The sequence below is a fragment of the Polyodon spathula genome, chromosome 9 (assembly GCF_017654505.1).
Source record: "Polyodon spathula isolate WHYD16114869_AA chromosome 9, ASM1765450v1, whole genome shotgun sequence".
Taxonomy (NCBI): Eukaryota; Metazoa; Chordata; class Actinopteri; order Acipenseriformes; family Polyodontidae; genus Polyodon; species Polyodon spathula.
The window spans coordinates 42820859-42846288 of record NC_054542.1 but is presented as its reverse complement, the minus strand read 5'-3'; the positions used below and the strand labels follow the sequence as shown (position 1 = coordinate 42846288).

At 35.5% G+C, this 25430-nt stretch overlaps 1 protein-coding gene across 1 annotated transcript in view; it reads left to right on the top strand.

Annotated features, from left to right (window-relative positions):
• The window catches only part of LOC121320911 (glypican-5-like), a 199705-nt gene extending 179901 nt beyond the window's left edge, over positions 1–19804 (top strand). Inside the window, exons 8-9 of the mRNA XM_041259690.1 lie at positions 16102–16252; positions 18635–19804. Of these exons, the coding sequence (XP_041115624.1) occupies positions 16102–16252; positions 18635–18770 (287 nt within the window). The 3' untranslated portion in view covers positions 18771–19804. The remainder of the gene's footprint in view (positions 1–16101; positions 16253–18634) is intronic.
• The last annotated feature ends 5626 nt before the right edge of the window (positions 19805–25430 follow it).

Here is a 25430-nt window from a genome sequence, read left to right as displayed (position 1 = left end):
CTTTTCCTCACTCAAAACTTTCCTTTTCAACTCTTTGGGCATGGTCAGTAGTTATTTTTTGATTCCAATTACTTTTGAGGTGCTACTAGCACTGTTTTGCCATCCAGCTGGTCCTATTGCAAGAGGATAGTGATGACCACAGGAGTGGTTTTTATACTTTTCCTTGTTAAATAAGATTTGGTTCAGGTGATCCCCTAATCAGTACCTCATTCAGTAATAATTATAATTATATATAAGCTTTTTTTCTTAAATCAGCATCTCTACATGTATGGCAGCCATTCCATTCCAGTGTCTGTTGAATTCCAACACAGGCACACCTCATTCTACTGTATAAGTTTTTCTCCCCAATACCTCTGTTTTTTAAGTAGTTTTCCCCTTGATTTGTTTATGACATTTGAAGCTCTGTACCATGCATTTTATTATTATACTTCTGTCCCACTCTGGATTCCCGTGCAGGACTGCTGAGGTGGATTAAAGCACTGCTTTGACTACTCGCATCCCCTTAATGTTATTTACTGATCTTCCTGTTCATCCCTGGGTCATTAATCCTGGGGCTTATCAATACTTTTGAAATTAAAGCAGTCAAATGACACAGGCTGGTAGACAGTTCCATTGTGAATTCAATACTTATATTCCAATCTGGGAGCTTTCTTTTCCACTGTTGTCTGGACTGACGACCAGTTATAGATTACTATCGATTGGGTTTTATAACAGGCCAGTTGTTAGCATTCATGCTGTGCTCACCCAAGTCACAGTGTGACTTTTGACTGACACCAGAACAACTGCATCTGGCAGTGACTTACACAGCCCTCTGTATGAAATGGATACAAATGCATATCTTGCGTGATTAAAATGAAGCAGTTGGTTTTAATTAACCTGTATTGATCCAGCTGCTGCTTCTGTTTGAATATAAGGATAAAGGAGAGACACCTTCAACAGAAAAGATTTGGGTAGTTGTGCTGTACAAACCTGAGTTTAATGATTACATTTTTTTTTGGAGGAGGGGTGATTTTCATCCACTCATACATTTACCTTTGCAATACAAATGGCAGAGATTTTTAGTGTGTTTTGGTCAACTTTGGGCTGTATTTCATCAAGGGGTTCTATGACATCATAAACATTACTGTCAAGAAGCACTTATTGTTTCATGTTCTTATCAAAAAAGTAGTTTTAGTGAACAGTGGCTACAGAGGCGGCTCAGAATTGTCTGTTTGTAAGAAGAAAATACATAAACAAATCATCTTCTTGCGCTTAAATATTTTGCTATGGCGGTTACAATGAGTTCAAGGAACTTGCCCACCTGACAATTCAAGGGGCGGGAGTCCAGTTTACAAGAATAGCTTGTTAGAGCGTAGATTGGGTTGGCAGAGGAGAGACCTCTAGAGAAAACATATAAAAGGGTTGTCTTGCTTGATGAGGAGGGGCATGGCCTACCAAAACCATGCACAGCATCCCTGAGGATAGAACAGGTAGCGGATGCAAACCTGAATCCTTCGGGGGTGGAATAGGTCACGGATGCAAACCTGAAAATGAAAGCACAGAAAAGTAGTTTCCTTGGCTATTTGAGAGCCGCTCGCGGTGGGAGTGGAGAGCCTCCCTCAGGGAATCTGAAAACAGGTGGAAAGTAGAAGGTAAGTTAGGACATTGAGCACGGAACACATAGCAGACTAAGACCCGAGCGGACATAGGAAGAGAGAAAACTGAGCCTCTAAGTGCATGAGCTGCAAAAAATTAGGATGGTAGGGGTCCCAATTGGCTCGTACAATGAGGACCCCCCTTATCTGAAGACAGTGGTGTAGCCTGACTCGAGGTCAGGGCAGTGAGATCACTTGCCCCCCAAAAGAATTACCCCCGGCTCAATAGAAGTTCTCCAAAACCGTGCGACAAACAAGAAAAAAGACCATGTGCCAATGCATAGGATAAACACACAAGACAACAGTAAAAGGGGGTTAGATACAGTAGATGTATGGATTATGTGTACTGTATGTATAACTATACCTATATCTCTTGCCACTCTGGCAAGCTAACGATACTTTGTTGAGCTGTGGAAATGGCAGAAATGGAAGAGTGAATGATCAATTCAACTGCTGAAGAAGAAGCACTCCAGACTCTTAATAAGATGATGGTTGATTCTCGGCTTGGCTGCCGATGTTGCTGCACCGATCCTAAAGGTGTGAGGGCTGTAAAACTGGGGCGGGAGGCCTGCATTGGAGATCAGAGGCGACAGGTGGGAAGAGAACCAATGTCTCAATACAACGGAACAGGAAGAATACACAAACAGCAGGTCTGATGGGAGGAGGGGTTTCCTACGCGCGAGGTATCTAGACATGGAGCTATAAGGGCAGAGAGGAAAGTTAATCTTTGACAGCCGAATGAACTGGCCTTGACAAAGCTGATCTGTCTTGGAAGTGCGTAGTAGGAGGATGAAGTGGGATCCGGGAACCAGTGAGAGTTTGCAGGAACGGATGCTGATGGTAACATGGAAGCTACTTTTGCTGCAACAACTTAGTGGTATTCAAAAAACATTGTGCCTCCATATCTGACTGCTAGGTCTGTAATGTAAAATAGATAGTAATCTAGCTCCAAGCACCGATGAGGGTAAGCAGTGCATAATATGTCCCGATACACAGAGAAAGCCTGTACAAGTTCCCCCAGGGTCCGATTTTTGAGCAGCAGGGGATGGCTGGACCTGGATGTGACAGTGAGGTCCCCGCTGTCAACTGTTAGACATTCAGAATTAGCCATGAGAATTGAAATTACATTTATGTCCTTCCCTTCAATGATTTGACGCCTGAGTGAGGAGCCAGAGTGTGATTTCTGACAACAGGAGCTTGCTGTGGAACTTTGAGGGCAGCAGTTGCCAGGTTGTAGGTGGGCACATCAGCTGTGGGGACTGGAAGTACTGGACTGGAAGAGATGGCAGCCGGGGCAGAAGTGGCGAGTGCTGGGCTTGGTGGAATGGCGATTGCTACAGAGTTGTAAGCAACTCGTTTGTCCATATCGTTGAGCAGTGTATTAATTGAAGCGATTGAAGTTCGGGTATCTGTCATGTTAATACAAATTGCATAGTACCTACCCCTACAAAAATGATCCTTTTCTAACATAGTTTTGATGTGGTTTTTAATAAAGAAGTGGTGTGTAATGCTACATATTTTTGGTGTATAGGATCAAAAGGAATCTGCTGTCTGAGTTTTTTGTGTACATTTTCCATTTTAAGTTAGATTCCAGTGTTTTCGAAGAATCTTTAAATGAAATGTGGGTGCAATAAATATGTAAATACGTTGTGTATGTTTTAATTAAATTACTGGTTTGGTGCAAGTTATAGATTTGTATATTTAATTTAATTTACATATTTCTGTGCGTACATATTTTGGTTGACTAGGTTAGTCTGCAATAATGTCTTTATTGTGCACTAGAGACCTACAGTATATTGTTTTATTTAATTCATGTAATTTGGCACATCCCTAGGTAATGGATTTTAACATATTAGTCCACATTTACATGTAGTTTTCTGAATCTCTTGGATATACATTGCAGTTCATTATTTAGTATTCAGTGCTTTTCTTAATTCAGACAGACATCATCATCATTTAGTCTACATCATATATTATGATACACTAATAAAACTGGTATGTTTATATGTCCCTTGAAGCCAGTTGTATTATGCATGTGTACAACTAGAATGCTGATGAGCAGTGGTCTAATATTGGCTATGGGAAATTATAGTATAATAAAGTCAAAATGTGCTGCTGTGCTCTAAAAGCTCCACATTAAGTGCTCAAACATTATGAAACAGTATTATTTTACAAAGAAGCATTTTATTTGACTTGCTTGAAGATTAATGTTCTCTTAAGCAGGTCCCTGAGAATTAATTGAATTTGGAGCCTGAATCAGATTTAAGGTACAGTATCAACAGTTGTCTTTCAGAACCTGCCCAGACAGTGTTGTGGGAGATATTCATAGCTGGAATTGAATGTAATTTATAAAATTACATTTCCAACTATGGGACACATACTGTGATATTAATTAAGTCTGTCTTCCCCCTTCCTCCCCCCTATAACATTGTCTAGATCTAATTTAGACGGGCTAGATATTAGTAACAGAGGGTCGTAAATATTTAAATTGGTGAATAGTTTAGATTACCTGCTGTGCTGACCTGCCAGTCTGGTCTAAACAAACACAGCTTATTATTATCTGTTAATTAAGAATGTCTGTCTGAAAGACAATATACAATTTTCTTCCTGTAAACTAAAGGGTTAAGAAGTGCGACACCTGGTGAATACAGGATGCCATGACTTTCCCACATTAAAAGAATTGTTACCATGAAACATGGAACGTTTTAGTGAATATACATTCTTAATTTCCTTATTCTAAAAGTTAATTGAAAAACAAACCTTTATGAAAGTAAAATGTTGACTTGTTTAACAATCTCAGGATTTTAGATTTACTAAAACTATGAGATTCAAACATAGTTTGACAAATAAGTAACGACTTAACTGATTTTAAATGGTTTTAGAATCATTTTAATAACAAATCTTGCTGATTTTACTTTAATTATTGTATAATGTGTTTGACGTTTTTGTATAATGTGTTCGACAATTTAGTTAGGATAATGAAACTGAAATGTTTATCAATATAACTAAAGTTAGAACAAAATGAAGTTCTGTTCTATAAACTTTACTGTTTTCCTGTTATATCTCTCTCCATGGAGGAGTGGTCATCACCTGTGTTAATGACACACAGTGCTTGAGTAAAAGCAAGTGTCATTCAAGTTCTGTAAGCCAATGAAAGGACTGATTTCGGTCAAGGATTAGCTTCCTATTTTACCCAGAAGTGATTTAACAATGTAAACTCCTCATTGGGTGCTATATTGAAAGCAAAACAAGTATGAAGTCGTTTTCATGGATCTCATCTCACCATAAAGTAACCACTGAGCCTTTGCGTGTTGTAATGGGGCTCAAGTGTTGTATCTATCTTCGTCCAGAAGAAGACTTCTTGCCACCCCTTCCTGCAACTTTCTGTGTTACAGCTTTGTTTTCAAAGATTTTAAGATTACAAAAAAATATTATGTTTGTGTAGGAAATATCTACATGCAAACCAGATTTAAAAATTGCTGAGATAAAAAATACAAACAATTTTATTTTGATGAACAATTGAAACAAGATAAGAATTGAACTAAACTAATGATATTGTGTGCTTTTGAAAACAACAACTGCAAACGTTTGAAATAACTCTGGATTACACCTTAATACTAAATGCAATTGAAACTGCTTCCGAACTGAAACAAAAATGCAGTCTTCATTCCAACACAACAGACGCCGCTTAAAGGCCCTTACACACCAGACGCGATGCACTGAGCGACACAACAAAGCGACGTGAGAAAATCAATAAAACCTATGCTTTTCAATTGTGCCCTTCACACAACAAGCGAAGTCACCGCGACACAAATTCCAGTGCGAATTCGTCAATCGACAAATACATAACTGACTAATCATATGGTTTGAAATCCAGCAAATTCACTTTGTAACGGGGTGCCCACCCCTTGGGTGTATTTTATTTTTTATGTAGGTATTCATTTGTTATTATTATTATTATTATTATTATTATTATTATTATTATTATTATTATTATTATTATTATTAAAACAAAATACAAACGCACTGCTTTTTGCCGTCATCTTAAATAATAAATACTCATGTCAGACGACTTTCATCCGTCCGCATATAAACACTATATATTTGTATATATATGACTAAATAATAATAATAATAATAATAATAATAATAATAATAATAATAATAATAATAATAATAATAATAATAATAATAATAATAATAATATGAATACCTACATAAATAATAAAATGCACATAAGGGGTGGGCATCCCGTCACACACTTTCACTGAAAATGGAGGTAAAGATCGTACTTGCAGTACCTAATTTTCCTGACCTATAATAAGCCATTTTCTATTGCGTTTGTTAGTAATCATACTTTCCGAAAAATCTGGCAAATTTCCCGCTGTCGTGTCGTTTCTGTGATCGCGTCTGGTGTGCACTGTGTTTCCGCAGGGAATTTGTCATGTCCCTTCTGGTGTGTGCGGGCCTTAACACCGTTACTGTACGTCATGTGGACGAATCCTGCACATGTACTTAAACATACGGAAGCCTGCGTGCTTATGAAAATATTTGTTAAAATATTTTATTCCTGCTTGTGTCTGTACTTATAATGCTGGTACCATGATTTCTAACTGATATATTCTTCTTACATGTGTGAGCCTTAATAAACTTAATTTTTATAAGTTGAGTTTCTTTTTGCCTTTTATGAGTACTAAAGTAAGCATTTATGATTGATTTGAGATCCTTAAACTTATATATATATGTACCGTGTTCCCTCGCTATAACGAGGGTCTGGGGGCACACAACGCGGGACACACGACAACACACATCTGACTAAAATACAAAATAACTCCCTCTATAATGCACATATAGTGAAGCAAAAATGCCACTTCCCATGAATTAACCATACATAAAGCACCATGTAATCAACGCTAGATTTTTTACACAAAAAAAGGTAACATTCCCACTCGTGGATCATTTTAATTAGCAGTTTTTAAACTATAAATAGCCTGGCTAAACGGCGGTTGGGAGTTCAGTTCGAAGCGACAGACAACCAAACGATGGGGAAGTGGGAATGGGCTCGCCCCAAGTTCAGAGGCCGGAGAGGGGCTGAAGCGTCTTGTCTCCCGGAGAAACTACGGGTCCTTCTGCAGCAAAAAAAAAAAAAAACATTAAGAAAGATAACCATGTAATAGGTAATATGTAAAATGAATGCTGAATAAGATGTTTGTGTTATAAAGTGCCAGTTCAGACACTATCAAAAGAGAGACTGAAACAGAAGTTAGCTGTTTACAGTTTGAACAACACGGCACTGTATTTACTGTAGAAATATTGCATGAATCACTAGTATAGGGAATTGGGGGACATGCTGTAGGAGCTTTTTATCCGAGGTGCTTATAACCAAGAGCCTCATATCGAGGAAGTACTGTGTGTGTGTGTCTATATATATATATATATATATATATATATATATATATATATATATATCATAATCATATTTCAATTTGGCGCCACCACGTTTATTTTAAATTGATCAAAATGACTGTGGCCTTTAAATGATGGTGTTGATTATACAAGGGTGGTCTTTATTAATAATACTGTAGCATGCACGGGGGAAGGCAGCAGCAGGGCTATTAGGTGACATAATCACATACAAAGACATAAGCCCGATATACGCTGCTTGCAAAGGAGCAGGCTCTTATGTACAGCGGTATCGGTTCTATGCTGGAGTGCGAGCCGTCCCGGGTTCGCGCCTGCCCTCCACCTGTGTGTGGATTGCCTCGCCCTGTGTGAGGCACCTGCCTGCAGGAAACCAGATTGCTACAATACTATGCTTTACAAACGATGCAATATTTTATTACTTGATGTATGGCATTTTGGAAGTGGCACCGTGAGATATCTGCAGCTCTATACTCTTGTGTGTTTTAAGGGCTTGAATACAGTACATTTACTAACAGTTAACGGGAGCCTATTAGGTGGGAGTTGAGAGGTCAGGGGAGTACTGTACCAGCGAATCAGGAGTGTGTATTGGTTGCTATGGGACGGGACAAGAAGATGAGCGTGAACGGTAGTTGAGTGCAATGTTGCCAAAGTAGCGATTTTTTCGGTAGATCCAGCGACTTTTGGGTTTCTGTAGCGACAAAAACATTGTTAAAGTGACTTAGCGACAAATCTAGCGACTTTCACTGCCGACAACAGGGATTTTCAGAGAATGAAGTATCATCACAATATAAGTCACACGCAGCTCAATACAGCACGCTTTGCTTGTCCTGAAGTAGTACAGTGGTGGCGTTCTTCACGTTGTGCAGATTTCCACAGATCCGCACAGTTCTGGATATGATCGCAGATATGTGCGTTCTTTGAGGGTTGCTGCGTGACGTCACTCAACTGCAGCCGCAGAAATCTGCAGATCCTGCACCTCCCAGCGCAGCTTTGAAGTTACTGAACCAAAGAGATCACGAGTAATTGTAACGCCAATAACTGCGACAACTGCTGTCCCCTTTTTAGCAGATGTGAACGACATCAATTATTTAAACAAACACTAAAGAACTAAATCAGTGATAAGTGATGCATAAGCCGCAGAAATCTGTGCAGATCCTGCACCTCCCAGCGCAGCTTTGAAGTTACTGAACCAAAGAGATCACGAGTAATTGTAACGCCAATAACTGCGACAACTGCTGTCCCCTTTTTAGCAGATGTGAACGACATCAATTATTTAAACAAACATTAAAGAACTAAATCAGTGATAAGTGATGCATAATGTTACAATGAAATCAATTGCATCAGACTAACTCTATAGATTATATAGATAATCCAGACAAATATAAATATAACCATCATTAATGTATTTAATATTGTTTATATTGATGTTTACTCTGGTTAATTGATTCCAAGGAGTGATAAATTGTCTAGCGAAATTTCTGGCGAGTTTAGAATGTCTAAATAGCGACATCTATGACTTCCTGCTTTGTGGAGTTGGCAACCCTGTTGAGTGTGATGCTGTTGTTTTTCTTAAGGAACATTATTACCTCTGATATATCGGTTTGATTTCTGTTAAAAATCTAATATATCATACTCGGTTTTTTTTTGTTTGTTTGTTTCTCACTGTAATTTAACTGCTTGTTTGTAATTTCTCTGTTAGAAAAAACGAAACTAAATCTCCTCATAGATAGTAAGCATGTTTTATAAATGTACATATAATTGTACAGGACTAAGTAAAATTCCAATTGAATAAAAAAAACAAAACAACTAAACACCCTACAAAAAGATAACTTCGGCCAGCCGTCGGGTAGTGCTTAGAGTTCCTCTGAGTTTAAGTTTTCACCATCCAAGCTGAGGGCGAGGTAAAAACAGACAGCCCTTGTTTTATCCCCTGCTGTGTTGCACTGAACTCTGCTGGGGGGAAAACATGGATGTGAAGGACTGGTGTGCTGTAAGTAGTTCATCTTGGGTTGTCTGTCAGGACTGTACCATAAAATCAAATGTGCTTAGTAAAGTGTGTGTACATTAGTTTGTATTACATGGTGGATTGAGGCTGCAGTCTCTTTGGGGGTGTCACGTGTACATAGCCAGTAGCGCGTTTCTTTATTTTTTGAACAGGAGTAGAAAAAAATACCTTTACGTTTCTTTATTGAGAGCGGCATTTATTCAGCATTAATTCGAAGTAATACAGTGTATCACCGACACTGACTGCGGTTCCAACCATCATGCACCATAATTGGTGATTTTAACTGTCACCACTAAGCATTTAAAATATATATATATATATATACTGTGTTTTCATATCTGCTTTAATATTATGGGTTTCCAAAGAAAAACTGGATTTTCAAACCTAAAAACCTTTTTATTGCTCTACACATTGTTGCGGTTTATCAGAATGTAAATAACAGTTCTTGAAGTGGACCTTTTAAAGGCGATAGGGTCTATTTTAATGTTCTAAACAGTGACAGATGTAAATATTCATGTTTATCTTTACAGTGAAACAAGGTCTGTAATTTAACAGATTTGGGGGTGTTTTTTTTAGGGTGACTGTATTTAAATCCCCCTATTTTTTATAATTAAAATACACCAAATTCTAGTTAGAAATTGGACATGTTTATGTGCTCATCTGTCATTTAGTCATACAATAAACAAATGTCAGATTAGACTCAACGTAGGCAGTATTTGTACTTGGCAATAATTAATATACAAAACATCAAACCAGATTACTCAAATAGTGACATTATTAATCCCCACATATAATGTTCAAGCCTACATTGCACACTGTCTTTAGGATTCGCATAGCCCAACTACTATAGCACATTACCTAACGTTACCCCCTCTGTTTACCAAGTCCTTTTATTTTTGCGTTGCCTAATTAGGCAGTAGTTAACATGATAATAACTTCTTTATTCTGAAGATCAGTTAAATTGGAGAACATATTAGAAAATAACACAGCTCCTAAGGTAGAGTAAGGCCTTAATTATAAACCCAAACCAAAATGTGTTATATTGATATAGAATAAGAGAAAACAAGACAAACAGGAGAACAATGGACAATTAACAGTGGGAAAGAGAAATATATTGGCTAGATCTAATGTGCCAGTATGAAAGTGGCTGTCATAATAGAGGGTAATTAATACTGGAATTAAAAAAAAAAAAAAAAAAAAAATTGGATTATAATGTCTGTTCTCATTATGATCATCCCATTTTCTAGTTTTTTTATGAGGAAATACAAGATGGCTAAGGGAAGTACATATCACATTTTGAAACCGCTGTGGCTTGTATTACTGTATTGCAATAGATCCTTTCATCTTTTGGGCTTTCTATCCTATAAGTGCTCACTTTCAGGACAACGTACAATATGATGGCGTTAGCGCTTACTCAGAGACCTGCTGTCTCCATACCTTTAATGGCTTGTACTGTAATGGTACTATGACAGTTTATTTTTTAATTTTTGGTGCTTTACATGTGCACTTTCTCTGTGCTCTTTACTTACTGGAAGTCGCTTACACCAGGGGAATCCAAACTTTGAATTCATCAATCAAAGGCCCAGTAGCACACGTGCAGCATCTCAACACAGCTATAGAAAGAGTGCTGTCGTTTTTCATTCCCTTCACTGGACTTCACTGACACCAACTGTGATTCCATCCATCATGCGCCATGATTGGTGATTTAAAATGTCACCATTAAACGACTAAAAAAATTCACATATTTAAAATATATTGTATTTTCATATATGCTTTAATATTATGGGTTTCCAAAGAAAAACAAGATTTTCAAACCTAAAAAGCTTTTTATTGCTCTACACATTGTTGTGGTTTGTCAGAATGTGAGTAACAGTTCCTGAAGTGGACCTTTTAGCCATTGAAGTCTGTTACTGGATTGTTAAATATAATTATTTATATAAAATACTTGTGTAAAATCCTTTCCAGCAATTGAAAAAAAATGAAGCCTTTAATCCCGTCTAAAGGAAAATCAGTGTCACAAACTAATTGACACACATCATAGACACATAACAGACTTCAATGGCTAAAAGGTCCACTTCAGGAATTGTTACTCACATCCTGACAAACCACAACAATGTGTAGAGCAATAAAAAGCTTTTTAGGTTTGAAAATCCTGTTTTTCTTTGGAACTGTTTGTTACACTTTAGAACGGTTTTTACAAATGGCAGTTTAGAATTTGTTACAATTGTATGAGAACTTGTCTTGTTGTCAGCAGCAGAGCCAGTGAGGTTAAGAAGCAGATAATGCCCAGTGTTCTTGCTCTATTTGCATATTTTGCGCATATTGCCGTTGTATATTTATCAATTTACCATACACGTTTTTTTCATTGATTTCCTTTATCGCTTTCCAGTACTAGCTGGTTTGGACTAGGAGGTTTAGAAACGAGACCAAAGTAACAGTGCTTGCATAGACTTATAAGTATATCTTGTTATTTATTTGTTGACTTTTTGTTTGCCTTTCTTTGAAATGTTGCTGCTGAATTGTATTGAACCTCTATTAAGCATTGTTTCCCAGAGGCTCATAAGATTGAACTCCCATTGATTTCAAATCAACTTCATTGTCCACCTAATACCCAGCATTCATATTAATTTTGTACTTTGATTTCTCATTCAGTCACAACTAAAAGGCTACAGTGTTATCTTCTTTCCTATTTCAAAGAGTGTCCTTATCCCTTTGTCGATTTATGACCCAGGTATGTTTCCCTAAATTCAGAGCTTTACGAGTTACATGTTCCGGTTTCAAAAGCAAAAATAAATACATACATAAAATACAGAAAATTGCAGTTGACATTTCAACTCATAATGATGTTTTTCCATATTCCACGTGTTTATCAGCAGGGCAGCAGGATATTACATATTATATATTCTTGAATTGGAATATTGATTATAGACTAAAGCTGAGGGAACACATGGCCATTTTTTTCAACAACAGTGATTTGAAACCTGGTTCCAGGAGACCGGGAGACCTAGTTTGAGTCAACTTTACTGTATCAAATCCCAGGTCTCCCCTGATGTGCCATGCAGTGGCCTGAAACCTGGTTTCTTGAAACCAAGTTCCAAGCCACAGCGGTGTGTTCCCCCAGCTTAATGGTTGCATTTAATGTTTTTTTTCTACAAAATATTGGATAAAATGTCAGTTCCAGATCAACCCCCTAACTACAATATGAGAGAATCAATTGATTCAATTGTATAGCAGTACATAACTTTTTTCTGCACTGAATTTGTGTAAACTTGTTTTTATATGTCTTTTTATATGGGCTGAACAAGTTTCATTATTTTTATATTAGAGCTTTCTCTCTGTGCTGAACTTGTAAAAACATATATTTAGAATATATATTTACTGCTAATAGGCCAGGGTAATTGCTTTATGGTTACTATATTAGAGACATTTATTTTGCAGTTAGTGATTCCTACACTTTAGAATTTTTCTATAAAAAATTGAATACAATGAATGTGGTGTTGCAACTGTAGTTGGTCTAAGGATCATACCCGAGTCTTAGCGTATTTTATTGTGTCAAAATTATTGTTTGCCCCTTTAATTGTAAATTTCTGAGTAATTCATCACACTACAAACCAGGTCTAAATTCTCTTTTTTGAAGCCTTGTAAACACTGCAGGTGGTTCAGTAATACCCTACAGTAAGCAGCCTTATTGTATATTACATGCATCTGTGGTGCTCATACTATACGCAAGAGATAATGACACTACTTTTCTATATGATGTAAGACACCTGTTGTGTTGATGTTATGGCACTAAGTAAGTGGCTTCAACATATACTGTATATGACTTTTGTTTCATTAAATTAGTGGAGTGAAGAATACTAAAGTCATAACTGGTACTTCAGATCGAGGCATTTTTATGTACTCAATTCCAAAAAATTACTATACTATAGTACTATTTTTCAAAATATCTTGATATATTCAGTTTCCTCTGTGGTGTTTAATAGTGATAACTTCTGAAGTGATGAGGCTAAATTATACACTCCTAACAAGGCTTACTTTAAAAGAGTGTGGTGCCACACTGTCTGTCCATAATGTATTACTTGGAAGAAATACTCGCTGAAAAGCAATCAGCATTCTCTTGTAGATTCATAGGTGTAGACCATTACTATCCACTCAACTGACCGTTTAATGTTGTGTACTGAGGACAGTGCTGTGAAAACAGAGTGCTCAATTCACAAATGTAAAGGGAAAGTACCTTAGGGATGTTTTTTCTCCTCCATTTTATTTTAAAGGTTATTTTTCAAGAGAAATAAATATTTATCCACCACCTGAATGAACTGCCCTGTCCTATTTTTCCAGCCAGACTACTGTGTAAACTACTGTATCGTTTATAAAAAACTGAATCATATTTGTAAGTATAGCCAGCTTTTTAGTTGTTAATTTGAACTTTACCTTACTTATCAAGTGATTTGAAATCATACATTTTAATTTAAACACAGCAACATTTTTGGAGCAATTGCTCAAACTATGACAGACATGCCAACTTCATATTTTCAGTGTTGTGGAATACCAAAGGAGAATATAACATTGCCCATCGCTTTAATGTGTGAACTACAATGGCAGTTATATTGTAGTCTCATTACTTTTTCAGATGATAAAGACAATAACAACTGTATTCAGGTTTGATTGTGGTCCTACTGTATAAAGAATATTAAAAACATCACAAATAAATATTCACGATAAACAAGGGAAGTTTGCAACTGTTTGCTTTGCATATTCAACATCTGACCATTTTTGGAAGATAATGCATAACAATGAAATGTGACCTACACATTTGAGATCTGTCCCATTGTACACTACCAAAGGCAATTATTTAAAAAAAATGTACAGCATTTTAAAAAGATCAGTACTTAAAAATGTAAATCTAGGTAAATAAATCTATCAGCATGACCAGTTTTCTTGGCAGGACTCCAAAGGACTTATTCGATTTCCAAGTGTTTTGATCTAATTTTATATGTATTGACTTCTTGCTAAAAGTCTGTCCTTTTCTTGCTTTAAATAATTGCTTTGTCAATACGTAGATATAATTGAATAACCATATCCTATTTGAAGCTGTAAAGCAAGACAGATTGTGGCATAGTAAATAACACAAAAAAGATTGTGCATCATGTTGTTTCTCATCTTCATATGTAATGAACTATAGTGAGAACTCCAGCAATCATTTAGTGATATCTCAAATATATTTAGAGATATCTCCAAATCATTTCAGGATATCTCTAAATATTTTAAGATAGCGCTAAATAAATTTAAGATATCTAAAATCTATTTAAAGTTACCTGAAAATTATTTACAGATCTCTCTAAATGGAGCTTTAAACAATATATCTAAAATACATTTTGAGATATCTTTAAATCATTGAATTTAAAGATATCTCAAAATGTTTTACAGATGTCTTTAAATATTTCAAGATATCTTAAAATGTAATTTGAGATATCTCTAAATGATAATTTGGCTTGCCATACAGCCACGGTGTCTACTTTCTTGGTTAGTGGAGCACATATTTATATACATTTTACAGTGCATAACATTCATTCATACAGGTGAAACTGAAAATCTTGTTGTGTTGGGGATTGATTATTTTAGTGACAAATTCAACTGTAAGTTGACTATTTCAGTGTTTCAGATATTAAAGATTCTTAACTGCAGCCCCAGTTATTGCACCTTCTAATGGGCAAAATATTGTACAGGCAAGCTCCCAAAAGGCAAGTCCATACTTGCTCCATTACCTGTCTGAAAGATTTTACCAAATACTAAATACAATGAATAGCAGCCATTAAATGGTCTATTTATGAATATAATATGTACATTACTATCTAATGATGTCTGCACTCTTAAAGGTAAAATTGCCATTATGAACCCCAATACTGAAATTCAAGTCAGTAGTCAGTCAACTAATTAACAACATAATTTGCACATTTGGTAAGAATGGCACTTTTTAGCTTTAAATTAAATAATTTGTTTTGCAGTTTAGCTTGGAATTTCTTAATAAGCAGCAGCAGTGCCTGCAATATTTGGCTGATCCATCCATGTATCTCATACATGTCTCTGACGAATATTAAACATTGCCTGTTACTTATTTCCAAAGGCTTCTTTTATGGTTAGACTCAGTGGAGTCTATACAGGAAACACATACAAGCTTGTCAACACAGCTTTGACAGTTAAAGTTACACTGTTTAATGTTTCCTAAAAACCATTGTATGTTTGGCTGGTGACATAACACTGACATAAAGCAGGCAAGCAGAGGGGACGACAAGATTGATGCATGTGTTGGAAAGTGTCCGCATAAAGATTCATTTAGAATGGCTTAAAATGTCAGTGTTAAGGCTCTGCCACAGAATATTGAAATTCATCTCCTTCCACTTGTGCAATTACTCTTTTTACACACAAGCTGTAACATAACTTTGTAATGCATTAAGTGCGGAAATATCACAGGCATGTTGGTATTATTAAGTATTATGATTTGTGCCTGATTATGACTTTTTCTTTTATTGACATGATCCTGAAAACACACTGAAAATATAACTAAAAAGACTAACTTATTACAAAACAAAGCTAAAATGAGGAATATATAAAAATATATAACGGAAAGGGAGGGAAGAGTTGCCAGAATGCACTTACAGCTCAGTGTTTTATATTCAGTACAGCATCTTTAGCACAATGCATGCATTACTGCAACCACCCACCCAAGTGTCTAGTTAGCTGTGAGGAAGAAAGCAAGACTACAAATGCAAAACAAACGTGCTTGGCAAAATATACCGTGGGAAGGGGCTTTTTGTCCTTCAGTTAATCCTGTTTAACATTTTATAAAACTTGAAACTTTTCCCCCAAGTTTTAAACAATGCTATTAAACATTTCCTGTTGCTTCTTCCATGTCCAGTGAGAATAGGAAGCCAAGATATGATCCATGTGTTCTGCATATTTGAATGCCTCTTTGCTCTCTTGCTGCCAGAAATGGGGAATCACTTGTTTCATCCTAACTGTTTTTATTTGCCTCTGCAGGGATTCCAGACAAGATGAACATCGATATAAAGCGAACTCAACAGACTGAAGATGGGGAGACTTTGGACACATCTGGCACTGAAATTACAGTGAAGACTAACCTTGTGACCTTTAATTTGATTAATGTGGCAACACTGCTTCTCAGTTTATGGTAATATCACTCATATAATGTAAATGCCTTTCTGTAAGCAGAAAACAAAACCTGGCATGTTTCAGCTAGTGGTGCAGAGATACAAATGTTATCCAGTATCCCAGAATTGACTAATGTTTGTCCTATCAAGTATCATATGGGCATTTTCAAAAGTAACAGCATGACTTTATTATTCATTTATAGAATGCCTTAGATTCAATTTTCTTTACCTTGAAAGAAAGCTGTTTGAGCAGCACGTTGCTCTTTGATCACACTAAAAATGAACTCATTTGTACATAGCAAACAATGCTGCTGATGTTTTAGAACTGATTGTTTCACTCCAGTTTCTTTTATTTAATGAGCACTTGAATAATTGCTATTTATATACTTTAACATACTGTATGTCTTTCCAGCTAACGGATTTCACAGCCTCTTAACACTAAACCAAACAGTGCTATGCGTTCAGTCTTATGTAACTCGTGAGTAAATCATTTGGGATCAATGTATATTTTGCTCAGATTTAACCCTTGCGAAAAAAGCAATACAACAACCACAATACCATCACTGAACTTGAGTTTCTTAGCAGCACAATCATTTACATGACATCAGTCATTTAGCCATCTCTTCCCTGGGCTTCACTCATTCAGTCCTCTCTTCTCAGGTCACTCACCCCTGCTTTCCATAAGCAAGGTCTTGTTTAAATACTATTTTATAGTATGCCTATGCTGAGGGTTTTTAATGCAGTGTGTCCGTGCAGCAGCGTGAGCACACTGTGTTTCTTCCATTTTGACATTATAACCCACATTTGAACTAGTCTGGAGACTATTACATGTCAGTACAGCCCTTGAACCCCTGTTGTCATTCAGTGCACATTTAATCAACTGAACAGATTGATTTCTGATGCCAGGTCAACGTCAAGCTATTTTAATAAATACATTATTAACTATTTAACTAATAAATACTAATGTATTGAAAAAAGAACAGGCTATATACAGTAATAAAAATACTTTTTTGTTTGTTTGTTTTTTTTTTTTTTTTTTTTTATAATTTCACTGATATAAAATATGCTATTTTTCAGTATACTAGACATAGTACAACATAGGTTTAAAAATATATGCTTTATACCATACTGTATAAACTGTGGAATCCAATCCTTTAATGGATTATTTTAAATATAATTAATATTACTTATACATATACACATTGCATATACACATTAGAAACTAATAAGCCAGTTGTTTTTAGAAATTAATTTCCATCAAAACAAAGCCAGTGTAATTGACCAAATAGTTGGTAATCTGGAATGATTGGAATTTAATTCAATCTTTAAGTAAGCAGGGATTTGTGGTGCAAGGAAGAATGTTTTGAAGGAACAGTATGAGTTTCCCTACAGAATTCAACGATAATAATTTTTTTTGGAACTGTTCTGGTAATAAGCCAATAAGCCTTGCTTATTTATTTTATTAAATGAGTCAATATATCATGGATTATTACATTTTGAACTCGATTAAAGTGCTGTTATTACAGCAGGTCCTAATTAAGCAACATTAAAATGGGATTGTCCATAATGTACAGTTTTACCTAATTTAAAAATAGTGCTTCAAATGCAGAATTATCCTGAACAATTGTGTCCACTACTGTAGGCTCCTAACTGCAGTTCTCACTTACATCTCTAGGTACATACACCGAAATACATTCCCAGAAAGGTGCTGACACCAAACACTTGTACTATGTATTCATCTTTACTAAACCCTTTATATGTCCTTTGTTGAAATGCATTTGTAAGTATTGCCTAATTACAAGTTATTGGCATTAAGGAATCATAATATTTTTTTCATATTGTTTATATCCGTTATTTGCGTGTTAGACTTAAAAATTGATTTATCTTCATTATTGATTGTCGAATGTGTACTGTGGGATTGTCTGCTTGTGTTTGGAAATTCAGGTGTTGCTGTGTAGGTCTGGAAAAGGTCTGTGAGAATGATCTGTGCAATAGACAGTATATTAACACCACTATTGCAGGAATGGAATTGTCCCATCTTTAGACTGGAGTGTCTCTGGAGAATGTCACGTTGCTTGTGATGTTTGCTAATGGTTGTTGCATTGTGTTGTGGCTCCAGACAGCAACAGCAAGGATACTGGGTTGCCTTTGTTCAAATGGCTACCCTACTTAAGACTTAAAATTCAGTTCCATGACCCAGGTGACTAATGTGTGTGCATGTCTGTTGAAGCAAGAAAGGTTTAACATCATTCCATAGTTTGTGCGTTAGTTGTAGTAATCTAGAATAGATGATACATATTTACTTCTTTGTTTTTTCTTTGACTCCGTCTGAGGTGCTTGCTTGTTTTATTTTTTGGTTTGCTTGTTTAGTTTTTTTATATGAGGATTTTTTTTTTTCCCAGGTCCTTGTACTGCCATTTTCACATCTTGGAAGCAGGGTTTCTCCTCACACTACTGGCATCTGTCTTACTGTTCCCTCTCCCAAGACTACTGACTTCCAGTCTGAATATAAAATATACTTATTTTTGTACTTCTTGAAAGATCCTCAGTATTTCTATTAGGACTTAAAGCTTCCCATATATAACATCTGCACTTATTTGATGAAAGCTCTTACCACACCATATTTGAAATGTCCAGCTATTTTTCTAGTTAAAGACTCACTAAAGACATACTGAGATTTCTGATTATTTTACAGTATAAAAGCTCAAACAGAAGTCTGTTAAAAATGTAAATAAAAAAGATTGCATTATATGGCCTTGACCATGCCACTAAACAATAAACAATGATTTATACAGTAGTATAAAACAGAAAAAGAACAAGTTAAAGTGCATATGTTATATTGAATACATAGAGTAACTCAGCGTTAATAATCAAACCATTTTATTCTAAAATGAACAAGAAATGCACTGCTCAGACTTAAGGTGAACATTGCACTTTGTATGTTAATGTAACACAGTGTTATGTGATGTATTTCTGTGCCCTATGAATTCAGCAAAGTCAGACACTTGTACGTCTATTTAAATTTAGCAGGGCCATCAAGTTTAAAATCAGAATTTCACGGAAAGGACTTCATAACTGAATAGCAGACGGTACAATGTTGCTCCTGGAGGAGTAACTGTAGTTCTGATACTACAGACCTGATGAAAATAGAATTTATGGTAGTACATGGTTGCTGTCAAAGCTGTATTCTAAATTTCATTTCAAATTAAATATGAAACGAACCGTTGTTTTTGCAAAATGTGCGGAACATCGAAATTAAGATTTGCTGAAAACACTGAAACCCTAACCCTAAAAGTAACTTAAGGACACATACAAATGTTGCAATAAAGATTGTTTTTTTTTTGTTTTGTTTTTGTTTCTAAAATGTCTTAAGGCCGCTGTATACAGTGAAACATGTTTTGTTATGTTATACACATCATAACCCATACTATAATATACGTATAAATAACCAGTTAACAAAAGTTGCCATGTTACATATGTTCTAATAGTCATAATAATTCAATGTGTTGATATAGTATGTACAGCTTTGTTATTTCTTACTTAATATGTATTAAACCAAACAGTATATTCAAGTCCTGGGAATCATTTCTATATACCAATATGTTTTCTTTCAGACAAGTGCGATGTCTAAAACAGATCATATAATAAAAATAGCATTCTATTTACACTTTACTTTACCTGACATATTTCACTGACTCCTACTTACTGTACCTCTGCTATTGCCTGCTCTGTTTTCCTCATCTGAACTGATAAACATGGCTGCCCTAATTCACACTGTGCATTTAAGACTGGTGTTTTTACGGTTCAAGCTGCTGAGTGAGTTCCCTTTTATTTATTTAATTTTTGCATGCAGCACTCATTTTATTTTCAATTTCAATCAATTTCCGGTTCTCAATAAAACGTCCTTCTTCTAGCAGTGTCTGTAAGCAAGCTTTGTTCTAATGCTTTCTTTTTGTTGCTGTTTGGTCAGGTGCCAGTATTGATTCTCTTGTCTGCTTTGTCTCTCAACACAACCCACAGTTCCCCTTTAATAATTAGGCGTATTGTTTTTAAATGTGTTTTATGTGTTCCAACTGATAATTCTTTATTTAAATATTAAGTTAGCCTTACTAAATACATCTTTATTGGCCTATTTAATAAAATACTGTGTTTATGATTTCCATGACCATTCTAAATACATGTTTCCCATGTGTTATAGTTTTTTTAGATATAAGGCATGTAGAATGGGGGTAGCTTTTGCATATCTGTTTTGAAACACGACTCCAAATTACAATTCAACTGGGAAATTTAAACAGGTGAAAACTGATTGAGAATCTATCACATCTGTGCTCGAAAGATTTATTGTATTTGTACTTACGATCTTGAAATGTAGAGGCAGAGATTTTATTTTTGTTCTGCTAGTAAAAACAAATTATTTATTTTAACAAAATAATACAGGAGTATATTAGAATAGAACAAAAAATATGTGCAATTAAAAGACACTCACACTTCCAAAAATGTAAAGTACCAACTTACATTACATTGACAATGCATTACATTGTCTTTTTTAAGATTAAATATGAATATGTGTTATTTGTTGTAATGCTATGAAGGAAAAAAGTATACTTTTGTCTAATCTTCCTCCCAGGACACTGAGTATAAATGTATACAATAATAATTACTTAATCAGTAAATAAATAATTAACTTTTGTTAAAGGTACAATATGTTTTGTTTTTATCAATGAAGGGATTGTAGCATACTTGTCAACATTTTTAAAATTTAGTCATTGGGACATTCGTCCCCGGGGGTGGGGTCATACGCATCATACACATGGGAGGAGTCATGCGCAAAAAGCACTTATTATCATATAATAGAAGTATCCCTCAACTCAACCCCACACAACCATCATCACAGTAAAAATAGACATAATGAAGCATTCTTCCCTTTGTATAAGCTAGTGATGAGCAGATGTGTCAGCCGCACCAAGAGCACAGCGTGTGGTTTTCACTAACTACTGTGCAGAATTTTTTTTTTTTTTCCTATGGGTAAATATCGGGACGCGGGACATTTGCTAGGAAATCGGGACTGTCCCGACCATATAGGGACTGTCAGCATGCATGTTGTTGCAATCCCATACAATATATTGACCCAGAGTCTTTGGTGTACTTTGAGGTCTGCCAAGTCAAAAATCAGATCATTCCATTTTAAGTTCACCTACTGTAATTCCTGTGGAGCAGAGATACACGTTGCCCACAATTTAGCTCTGAGTTGTGTAGTTCTGTAGTAAATGTTTCTGTGCTATAACTAACAGCACCTCCTGTGACGGTCCCCTGCATTCACATGTTTTGAACAGTGGCTCTTTGGCTGTGGTTTTGTGCTCCCATGTCTAATACACTTGTGGTATAGCATACCAGCCTTGCACTGTATGCTGAAAATTCAGGCACGATGAATTGCCTTTCAGGCCTTTACGATACTTGAAAAGCAACCGGAAACCACAACGACAACAAAAAGAACTATGGTCATCTGGTGGCATTTGTGAGCTAACAGCATATAAAGATCAAAACAATAGTATACAGTAAATACAAAAGGCTATACTATAACAGAATGTGCTTAGTGGTTTTAATTATTATGGGTTGGCTTCAATTTAACATTGTAGACATGTTTTATGCTTTTGTCATAGAATGCAATTACAGTATTTATGAAAATAATCTATTTTAAATCATTAGACTTGATAATTGGAACTAAGCACAGTGTTTCTCACCCTGTCAACCACTACTGAAGCTGTAATAAAGATATACTGCCCCTTAAGTAGTTAGATCTCTTGCCTAATTTATTAGTTCATGAAGCAGTCCTAATATATAATTTGCTAGATAATAAAAAAAATATAAAGCATACATTATATGAGCGGTTTCCAGGTGCCCATAACTGCCCTGCTGTCTACTTGCTTTATCTGGTATATATAAATAAGATTTAGGCTGTATTTCTTTTGCTCATTACAACAAGGAAAGAAGTGGTGTTTTCAGGAAACAATGCAGTTTATATTTAAAGATGTTATATGCAATTCATTTCATTTACATTTTAAAGAAAGTGGGTTATTCAGATATTCTCATCAATTATTCCACGAATGAGGATAGACAAATAATCCACACGCCCCTGAAGTGGCGAGTGGGTTGTTTACAGCTAACCACAGCACTCTGTGAGCGTTCATGGACTATTCTGTTTATTTAACCATTGATGGAAAAGAATATGATAAAATCTATATCTATATTGAACAGCTGACTTACCTTTATATTTTTGAATTTAAATTGGAATATTTTATATATATTATTTTATATATTTAACTTGTCGATATATATATATATATATATATATTATATATATATATATATAAATATATTTAGCTTTCTACTAAAGATGATAATTAAAATAATTAAAAGCATGATTTCGTAAAGTATATTCTTTCAAAGTATAACCTTGCGTTAAAGTTGCAATAAATATATCCTTGTATTCTTCATGTTCATGCATGGATATGTGCAAAAATATATTTCTAATATAATATATGCCTTCCTATGTCATAAGGCTTTCCTACCTGAAGCTTTTAGAAACAAACCAAGGCCATTTTTTTCAGCTCCCATTAGAAGAACACTATATAAAAAAGAAAAAAAAGGGCATTCAACCAAGGAATGATGCGAACTCTGAAACAAACTCTCAAACATTATATACTGTTTAAATATGGTATATATTCCATGCATGGTACAGGATACAGGACAGGTAATGCTGTAAATATACCAGTTGGAATAGCTTTCATTCAGTTATGGGTAGTTGCCAATTTTCTATTATTTGTCCCCAAATGGTGTGTTGAGTGCTTTTATTTGAATTAAACAGGATTATGGGTCACTGATCCTCTTTGTTGAACTGATAGTTTGGAATTTCTATGTGAATATTTTCTGCTAAACATCCAGGCTGTGTTTGATGGATGGAACAAGGCTATACTATATTATCATCCAAAAAAGGAATTATTTATACATTTTCTGAACTTTTATCTGAACTTCATTCTAAACATTGAAATTACCTCGACCTTATAATATAAACCGGTAAATTACTGAGAGTATGAATGATGGAACATAATGGGCTCAGCGCAATGCATCAGATGTGACACTAATGACTCGTGCTTGTGGAATCACTTATATTGTGTTATGAACAGTCTGGAAGAGAACATATATTTCTGTTTTTATTAATTAACCCATGCAGCTGTTTTAACTTAGGATGTGATTGACCGAGTATGCAAGTAGAATACCGGTCTGCCTGGTCACTTCAAGCAGCAAGAGGGGTACTAGCTGCTTCAAGATAAAGTGAAATCTGGCTGTTAAGGCCAGACAATGGAGCCAAGAAAATGTGGCCGCATGAGTGAAGGTACATTACATACTATAGTCAAAACATTTGTCAAATAATTTATTTTAGTTCCTATGAAAAATATTCTAGTTATAAAAACTAGGTTTGGAGGCCTTACAGCTTACAGCCTTACAGATGTCCTTAGGGAAGCAATGAGGTGTCAGTAGCATGGGAAAGTATCTTAAAGTTACTGATTCATAGTATGTAGAATAACTTCTTGTGTTCTCAAGATCATGTACACATGTGTAGCATACAGATGGACAGATGACATACCCAGTGTCATTACAATTAATAAACAGTTTTCCAGGTATGCAAAAATGTAAGTGACATGCAGATGGTCAAAATGTCCTTTCAACTGGTAAAAAAAAAAAAAAATACACGTAATGAAATATCTGTGAGTGCAAATGTAATGGCACTGATGTGCACATATCCAACAGCAAACACAGAAGCAAGCAGTGCCGTGGAGCAGGTTGTGTTGCTCGCTGCTCCAGGGATCTTTAACTCCACCGTGGTCTCTCGAGTGAAAATAAATTGGCAAATCCTCCGAATTTCTTAGGTTCACCTTGCTGCTAATTCTTATTTCGGGATTGCAGCCAATATCATTCAGAAGACATCAGCAGTTACACAAACCTTTTTTATATTTTCAATAATTTAATAATTCTTGAGAAAAAAAAAAAAAAACTGAAAGCTATTTCAGGTGAACCGGGAGCACGGGATAACAACAGCAGGGTCTAAAATATCTCACAGGTATTGTTTTAACTTACATAGGCGTGATGCTGGCTCTTTAAAAAAGAAAAGAAAAAAAATGGTATTCATTGTGTACATACAAATAGTTGCCCCTTATTTCCATCATGCAAATGTAATAATGTATTTTATATTGTGATTTCTTACTTAAGTAATGAGGTGTGATATAGTAACTTGTCTCTTTATTTGGACCCCTAAGAGGGTTTTTGCATGGACTTGTAAAAGTACAAATAAATAAATAATCCAAAGTAATCAAACTCAGTAATCCTGTTCATGATCTGGTAATTTAACAGTAAAAGGTGATTGGGTAAACACACTGTAACATGCATGGCATTCCACTGGAGGGTGGGTCTATACTGCTCATAGCTGGTGTTGTGCCAGTCCTTCACTATATTCAACCGCTGTTTAGTTTTTGTTGTTTTCTTCTGACTTTTGATTAGGTTGATGTATAAAAGTGGGGGTGGCTTCAGAAATAAATAGGAGGGTCTGGAATGCCCAGCCTATAAAAAGGGGATTTGCAGGCATTTTTCAGGGAATTTTAGATATAATTCCATTGGGAGGGGTTGAGTTGCCATGGCAACTTGCAAATACATCTTTTGTTCTTTGTTGGCCATAAAGAAATGTTTTGACAACCTTTTATTGACCTTTGTACCACACACTGCAAATGGAGCCCATGGAGCATTATACAACACTGTAGTGTTATGACAACACTAAATGCAATACACACGTAAGGAAATTTATAGTGCGTTTCAACTGAACTACGGCACATACTTTTCATCCAGGGCTGCAGTATAACAGCATGGATATAATAAACACAAGCTTACCAATATAACTACATGTTTGAGGGAAATGTACTCATGCTTTTGTGGTGTTAATGTGTATTACTTTGAATGGACGGCTTTGTCCTCCAAAGGCAGAAACAGCCTTGAGCATTATATACACTTGATTAAACACCAGTCTTTTGGAAGAACTAAATAACATAATTGCAGAGTCAAACTACTGGGGTGCTAATTAGATATACATTACATAGCACCTATAGAGTTGTGTTTGTATATCAATGGAGATTCTACTTATTGTCACGG